The sequence below is a fragment of the Phodopus roborovskii genome, unplaced genomic scaffold (assembly GCF_943737965.1).
Source record: "Phodopus roborovskii unplaced genomic scaffold, PHOROB, whole genome shotgun sequence".
NCBI lineage: Eukaryota > Metazoa > Chordata > Mammalia > Rodentia > Cricetidae > Phodopus > Phodopus roborovskii.
Genome location: NW_026126417.1, coordinates 4,333,114 through 4,341,909, shown reverse-complemented (window position 1 = coordinate 4,341,909; position 8,796 = coordinate 4,333,114). Strand labels below are relative to the sequence as shown.

General features: G+C 34.3%; 1 protein-coding gene across 1 annotated transcript; it reads left to right on the top strand.

Moving 5' to 3' along the window:
• Positions 1–4,456: 4,456 nt before the first annotated feature.
• On the top strand, positions 4,457–5,374 carry LOC127221745 (olfactory receptor 4K3). The gene has a single exon (XM_051183752.1). The coding sequence runs from the start codon at positions 4,457–4,459 to the stop codon at positions 5,372–5,374; it is 918 nt and encodes a 305-aa protein (XP_051039709.1).
• Positions 5,375–8,796: the final 3,422 nt, after the last annotated feature.

The window sequence follows — 8,796 nt, the reverse complement described above, 5'->3', positions numbered from 1 at the left end:
ACAAACATTCAGTGGGCCTGGTTTGGTCCCATGTTGTTTCCCCACCTGTCAGACTGGGGTTCATGAGCTCCCACTTGCTTAGGTCAGCTATTTCTGTGGGTTTTCCCAACATGGTCCTGACCCCTTTGTTTGTCACTCCTTCCTCTCTAAAACTGGATTCCTGGAGTTTGGCTCAGTGCTTAGTTGTGGATCTTTGCTTCTGTTTCCGTCAGCTACTGGAAGAAATGGTCAGTTTGTAAAGAAAAGTATTAATATCAAATATAACAGGAGTTGTTGTAACCTGAGTGACAGCACTCAGAGGAGAGAATCCATAAAGTAATATAGGCATCTTTGAGTGTCAAAGCAAGCAATACAAAAAACAAAACATTTGTTTCTGTAATAGCAAGGAAATTAGACCATTTTATTCATTCATTTAAATGCCTTGGAAGTTTTCTTTCTTTACTGATTCAATGATTCACTGCAAAAACGTTATTTTGTAAGCCAGGAAGGCTTTTACACCTATGAGTCTTCTGCCACACAGTTGTGCATCCTATGACTGAGGACATGAGCCACTTTACCCTGCTGTTTCCCCCTCTCTCTCTCTCTCTCTCTCTCTCTCCCCTCTCTCTCTCTCTTTATAAACTCCTAATCACCACACTTCACTCACTGTTGCTGCTCAATCCACTATTTATACTTTCATGTTTTCAGCGATGAACAAAGAATTAGGATCAATGTGGATACACCTAACTAACATTTCTCATTTTCAATCAGTGGGTGCTTTGAAATCCATTCCTCTGTTCAAGTCAAAGAACCAAATAAATGAGAATGTGTTTTTGGATATTGAGTGGCTGGTACTCTTTAATTCTTAATCATTACATTTTTCTAAGGACAATATTTTATTTGTTCTTTTTTTTTATATAAAAAAAGAACATAATGCCAATGTTGAACGTAGAGGATATTAAGCTAAGTGAGGAAAACCAGACACCCACATATACCCACTATATAAACAATGATATATGCCCTCAGTCATACACAGACTTTTAAAAAGTTAAATAAACAGAAGGCGATAGAACTGTGGTCAACAGCAAAAGACTGGGTGAATGAATAGGAATAAATACATGTTTAGTTACATATTGTTGACAATTCTAAATGATTATTATAGAGATTGAATAGTATACTTAATAAAGTATTATATGATGAAAATTTGAAAAAAAATTTAGATGCTTTTAATGAAAACATAGTGACTAAGTGAAATACTAATATGCATTACACTGTTTTGTGTGTGTGTGCGTGTGTGTGTGTGTGTGTGTGTGTGTCTGTATTGGAGTTCAGCATAATTATTCTCAATAAAATGGATTTAAAACTAAAGGCAAAATGTGCAAAATATCATACACTTGTTTCCCAGATTTATAGGTGTGCTATGGGTTGATCTTGCTGACAAAAGATTCTGTTGTCATTTCCAGGTGTTAAGATAGTGTCTAAATGTATATGTGAGCTGTAAAACTATAGCAAGTTTCTTTGTCTTTTTAAAAAAATAATTATTAGTCCTGTCCTCTGCAAGTGTGGTGGTAGTCCATCTCAGTGATAAGGGAATTCGAGAAGCATATCCAACTTCAAATTTAACTTCAAAATCTATCACAGCCTTCACGTTGTCCAATGAATAATGAAGTTTGTAAAGTTTGTATATTAAAAAGGTAGTGTAAATTTATAAAGCACAGAACAACAAAATGGGGAAGCACATTTTGCTATCCGGGGCAGAAACTGAACTTTTCAAATAGCATCTAATCAGAAAGTAAGATAATGACTAAACAGCAGCTAGAGTTCTTACACTACCCTTAAAAATAAATTTAAAATATGAAATTTACTGAGTAGGTTTTATAAGTTAATATGAAATGGAATATTTTAGAGTTTTGTACTCTGCTTAGTTTATAAAAAGTAGTTGCTAGTAAGTTGATGCAGTTCTTGCTAAACAAACTCAGCAAAAACCCCTAAAATAACAGGTATGGAAAGGATGTAACATGGATCAGATTTTGAGTACATTCTCTTCTACATTGAAACCTCTGAAGTCTTAAATGAATTGGGTCTGTCACGGTACATACATGCTTTGTGAATATTCATTCCTGATCACATTAATCCATTGATGAGAGGGGAAATGTAGAAGAAATGAAGGATAGGAACTCAAAAATCAACTTGTAGCAAGCTTAATTGTCATGTTACTGTGTGATTGGTTTGCTTTTAAAATAAACAATAAATAAAATGATAACAAAAATTATTACATTTATTTATATGTTCACGTGCCTGTGCACATGTATGTAGGCATATCTATATATGTCCACTCACCAGTGTAACAGCACATGTGTGGAGGTCAGAGCACAACTTGAAGGAGCTCATCTCTCCTTCCACCAACAGAGGCTGACTCATATCATCTATCTGCCTGGCAATAGGTGACCTTACCTGCTATGGCAGCTCAATTGACCACGTGATTCATCTCATAACATGTATGTTATTAGAACACATACAAAATGCTAATATAAAAGTAACAAAATATTTATAAAATGAAAGGAATTGTTTTCTTTGTTAATGTAGTTATTGTATTCATTTCCTAGAGCCTTTGTAGGCTAGGGATCCCCAAGGACTATGAAGGGAAAACTCTTTCAACTACTTGGTCCTGTTTATGGGAAACTTTCCAAGATAGAGACAACTGTTGTCAGTGTATATAAACCACACTGAGGTGAAATACTCTTAGCCACACTGGTCACAGCAGAAACTACAATGTAATAGTTCCAGGTTCAAGGGAGAATTAGGGTGAACTTCAATCGAAAGAAAGGACCTGTTTTACAAAGTGACTCCTGTAGAGTGAGTACTTCATAAAATGATTGTTGCATTGTTTTTTCATCTCAACTACTCATTTATATTTGTTTGTTTTCTTGATTTAGTAGCACATATTTTCTTTTATCTCTTTGATGAATTTACAGGGAGTCTTGAACTTGTAATTATTGTGCTTGACAACAAATACCGAACTGATTTTTTTCTTCCAAAAATCATTGAAACTTCTGGATAATGAATGATTTCTTACTATAATCTTACAAGTTATAAGTCTTTCAACTGGGAGAAGTATGATATTCACAGGCCACTATATTAAACTTTAGTATTATATGATTATGTTTATATTATTGCATGCTGCATGTTCTCAAGATATAGACAATACAGTAAGAAAGTAGTTAATTGAGATTGGAGAGATAGGAGGATAGCAGGTGGGTTTAGAATAATCAGGGTTCATTGACAATTCTCAAAATCAGTATAAAGTATGTGAAAATGCCACTGATATTTAAGGTTAAGTGTACTGAATTTTGAACACAATGAAATTACAGTAACTTTTATGTAAACACTGTATTTGTATTTCATCATCAAGAACAAAGTACCTTGTTTAACAAATACCACTAATTTTCATAGAATACTCAAAATCAAGTTTCCTATCAGTTACCTTTTAGTTTATAAATGGTATTAGAGGCATTGCAGTCAGACAAGAATGGTTGCACTACAGTTTTGCTACTTTATTGAACTTATTAACACAGGAAAATAAATAATGCATTTAAAGTACTTAACACAGAAATTACACAATATTAGCAACAACTTGATTTTCTAATCTTCCAAATCAGGCATAGAAATATACAGAAATTAAGATGAAGAAAAAAGAAAGAAAAAGAAAAAGAAAATCAACAAAAGCAGAAAGAAAAAATAAGAATCAGGGAAACAAGCATACATGATTAAATTATTCAAACTATTGAATGAAATCTAACTGTTTAGTATAGAAAGCCAGTAAACATATGACAATAAGCAACATCTTCACGTCTGGGAATATATGAAAGCTAGGGGATGAACTTCAATGGGTTAGTAAAAAAATCAAAGGAGAGACAGAATTCTCACAAAGTGTCTTTACCATCTAGGTTCTAAATTTATTCGACGAACAGTTTTTCTTACAATATGTAATAGATGCGGTTTATGTTCTTACACAGTCAACAATAGATTTGTGTCTGAAACTTTCATGTTTATGTTTGAGACAGGGCAATAAATACTCATTCTGGAATTATGATGGTCAAATAAAGAGGCTCTATGTCTCAGAGATCAATTAAAGAAAAATACCTCTGATTCCATTTAGAAAAGGTAAAGGCCTAAAAATGTAAGAATAATATTTGCTACTAAGATTTTTAAAGATTATACTCATTTTTTTAATTACACATGTTGTCTTTCAGATTTGTAAAGCTGTTGGCCCATCGTTCTACAGTAACAAACCTTCTCTGCTAAGACACAATATATAAACCCAGGAAATACACATTTTAAATTTGGGTTGGATAAGTTTCTAAGATTTCAACTTGGTGTATTTCTGCTTACTTGACACTTTTAAAAAGCTGCCTTTGCTCTTCCAAGAGTTCTAGGTACAGCTCCCTTTGTGTAAGCCATTAGTGAAGTTTACTAAATGGAAGATGCTAACCAGACCGTGGTATCTGAATTTATTTTTCAGGGACTTTGTACATCAAGGGAGGTACAGATCTTCCTCTTGCTGCCATTTTTCACTCTTTACCTGATGACTGTTGTAGGTAACCTCTTTGTCATGATATTAATCATCACTGATCATCATCTCCATTCTCCCATGTACTTTCTATTAGCTAATCTCTCATTTGTTGACTTCTGCCTTTCTTCAGTAAATACACCCAAACTGACCACAGACCTCCTAAAAGATAATAAAACCATTTCCTTTGGAGGCTGCATGAGCCAGATCCTCTGTGTGCATTTCTTCGGAGGGTGTGAGATGGTACTTCTTGTGACCATGGCCTATGACCGCTATGTGGCCATCTGCAGGCCACTCCATTATACCAGCATCATGGACATACAAAAATGCATCTGGCTCGTTTTGATATCATGGATCATTGGGTTTGTGCATGCCATTAGTCAGCTGCTCTTGATTTTGGAACTACCTTTCTGTGGACCTAGAGTAATAGACAGCTTTTTCTGTGATATTCCTTTGGTGATGAAATTAGCTTGCATGAATACTGAAACTCTGGGAATCTTGATAAATGCTGACAGTGGTGTTTTAGCAATAACTTGCTTTGTTCTCTTGCTGTTATCTTACACTTACATTCTATTAACTGTTCAGGTTCATTCTAAAGATGGCTCATCAAAGGCACTGTCTACCTGTACATCCCATTTCATAGTAGTTGTGCTATTTTTTGGTCCTATTATTTTTATCTATCTGTGGCCAGTCAACATCATTTGGGTGGACAAGTTTCTCGCTGTGTTTTATACGGTTATCACACCTCTCCTGAATCCAGCCATCTATACACTGAGAAATAAAGATATTATGAATGCCATACATAAGCTGATAAATCATATGTAAAATTGGAAAGAATTTTTAGGGTTCTTATATAATATAAAATAACAGATTACACAAAACTTTAGCTATAGTTCAACTAGAAATTCAATGTTATGATTTTATTTCTGCAAGCAATTTGTTAATAATTGTGTATGACCATGAAACAATTATGAAAATACATTCAAAGGTTGAACACTAATAGTTTTCCCACTTAGAAAGAATAATTTTCAGAATAATAAACCCTTTTGTGTGTATATATATCCATATGTGTGAATATGCACATATATTCATTTTATCTATCATTTGACATTGTATTTCATTTGTGGGATAAAACCATATATATATATACATGTTGATAATATTTGAAAACTAGTTTACAGACAGACATAATAGTCATATTGGAAAGATTATAATTGAGTATCATTTAATTCCTATTTGATTAGCTAGTGAGATGGATCAATGTGTAAAGGGGAATTTTATACAAAAAAAAAATTTCCTGGTGTGACTATAATTTGAAATGTGTTTTGAAAATTATCCATTTGTTGATTGACAGATATTGCTGATCCCTCCTGAAAGGCATCAACCTCCCTATGGAGTGAGGAGGAAAGAGATAGGAGGGGGTTCGGGGTCATGGGAGGGATGGAGAGGAAACTGGAACTGATATGTAAAATAAGAAAAAATAATAAAGAAAAAAAAGAAATAAATTCATTAAAAAAAACCTGAAAAATTATCCATTTGCATCCTCTGTCTTCCTTTATTTTTGGAAAATTGCCACTGTTTAATTATTACAAGTTTGTGGCACATTCTAAAATATTGCATATATTTTGGTTTCTTGTTTCAGTTCTGTTTATTTCTCAAATTTTATATTGTCCATGCTGTATTATTCCATCACCTATCAACTATTTTTCAGAAATTTTGCTGTTAACCCATGGATTAGTCTTCTGGGACCTGATAGTTTTCTACCTCTGAGATGTGTTTATTAATATGGTTTGATTTCTTTGCTTATTCAGGGCTTCAAATATGTTATAATATTTTAATTTATCATCTATGTTTATGTCATTATCCATATTCAACTGGTTTTGATAGACTTTTCTCAATCGCTTAAATTATCTTGTTACATATAATATCCCTTCTTTGTCTTAATGTGGGAAACAGTGTGTAATTTGGTAATTAATAACTAAATGTTGGTACTTCCTTTCAAATAGCATTTCATGCTTGACAAAATACTCTTGACACATAGCTAAGAAAAATCCTTAACTTTCAGTTTTAGTGTTTTATTTGCTTTTGTTGTTGTTGTTGTTTTGTCTTTGTTTGTTTATGTTTGCTTTTATTTATTTTATTTCCAGACAACGTTTCTATCCCTTCCCTCCTCCCAGGCCCTACTGCCACTCTCCCACTGACCCCTTCTCCTCACCAATTTCTATTCAGAAAAGGACAGGCCTACTATTAATACTGACAAAGCATGGCACATTAATTTACAGTAAGACTAAGTACCTCACCTTGAATTAAGGCTGGGCAAGGAATAGGGTCCCAAAAACCAACAAAAGAGTAAGAGACTGCTCCTGCTCTCACTGAGAGGATTCCCACAAGAAGACCAAGCTATACAACTGTCACATATATGCAGAGGACCTAGGTCAGTCCCTTCCAGTCTCCCTATTTATCGATTCGGTCTATGTGTACACCTATAAACCCAGGTTAGTTACTTCTGTGAATTTTCTTGTGATATCCTTGACTCCTTAAGCTCCTAAAACCTGTCTCCTTCTCATTATCAGAGTTCCCCAAATTAAGTATAAGGTTCTAGTGTGGTTCTCTGTATTTGTTTCCACCGTTGCTACATGAAGTCTCTCTAATGACTACTGGGCTAGGCACCAAACTATAAGTATAGCAGAATATTCTTAGGCATCAGTACATTGATTTTGTTTCTACAACAGTATTTGATTCTATCCTAGGTATCTGGACCATGCAGCCTCTAGGTCTTGGTACTCTAGGCAGTGTCAGGGATGAGCTTGCTCTTATGACATGGGGCTCAGGCAAAAACCTATCATTGGTTAGCCACTTCCACAAACTCTGCCTCACCCTTATCCCTGCACAAAGGTTATGTGTCTCAGTTGGTGTTCCCATCCCCACACTGGTAATCTTGCATGGTCATATAAGGTAGCCAGTTCAAGCTACTTATCCACTTTTACTTAGCTGAAACCAATCATAGGGCAAGATAGTCACCAAAGATCTTTACCATCCCCACATCTGACAGAGAGCTGATTGCCAAAATATATTTTAAAAATTCAAGAAATTAAATGTCAGGAAACCAAAGATCCAATTAAAAGCTGAGGTATAGACAAAAACAGAGAATTCTCAACAAAAGAATCTCAAATGGCTAAGAAATACTTAAATAAATATTCAAAATCCTTAGCCATCAGAGAAATGTATATCAAAACTACTTTGAGAGTCTATCTTAAATTTGTCAGAATGGCTTAGAAAAATAATGCAAGTGACAGCTCATGCTGCCTAGCTATCAGAACACTCCTCCATTGCTGGTGGAAGTCCAATCTTGTATGGCCACTATGGATATTAATATGGTATTTCTCACAAAATTGGGAATCAATCTACCTTATGACCCAGCTATATGACTCTTGGGCATATACCAAACGATGCTCAATCATATAACAAAGCACGAAGCATCCATTAGGTATATGTCCAAGAGTGATAAAGTTGTATCTTCCAATGGATATATCCACACCGTTCTGAAAAACTACCACACTGTTACCCAAAGTGGTTGTACAAGTTTGCATACCCACTAGCAATAGATGAGTATTCCACTAACACCATGCCCTCCTCAGCATGAGCTGGCACTTGTTTATTGATTTTAGCTATTTAACTGGTGTAAGATGAACTCTCAAAATAGTTTTCATTTATATTTCCCTGGTAACTAATGATATTGTACTTTTCTTAAGAGCTTCTCAGCTATTTGTATTTTGTTTTGTGTCCCCCTCCTAACTTCACTGTGTTTGTTTTCTTGATGACCACTTTTATTTAATTCTATAGATATTTTGCAAATTAATCATCTACCTGATGTGTATTTTGTAAAAATATTATTCCATCTGTAGCTTGCTGCTTTGACCAAATGATGGTGTCCTTAGCCATACAGAAGACTTTTCACTTTCGTAAAATACCATTTACTTATAGATGTTCTTGGTGCCTGAGTTATTAGTGTTCTATTCAAAGTCTTTTCCTATTCATATGAGTTCAAGGCTATTCCTCACTTTTGTTTAGGTCAGATTCAGGGTATCAGTTCTTTTGTTAAGGAATTTGACCAATTATGGAATTAAATTTTTGTAAGGTGATGGATGTGGATCTATTTGAATTCTTCTCCATACACCTATAAGTTTGAAAGATTTTCCCCATATGTATTTATTTCTTTATCAAAAATCAAGTGTTCACAAGAATAT

Excerpts from the sequence above, each read along its gene's own strand:
- LOC127221745 (XM_051183752.1), top strand. The coding sequence starts at position 4,457 with ATGGAAGATGCTAACCAGACCGTGGTATCTGAATTTATTTTTCAGGGA.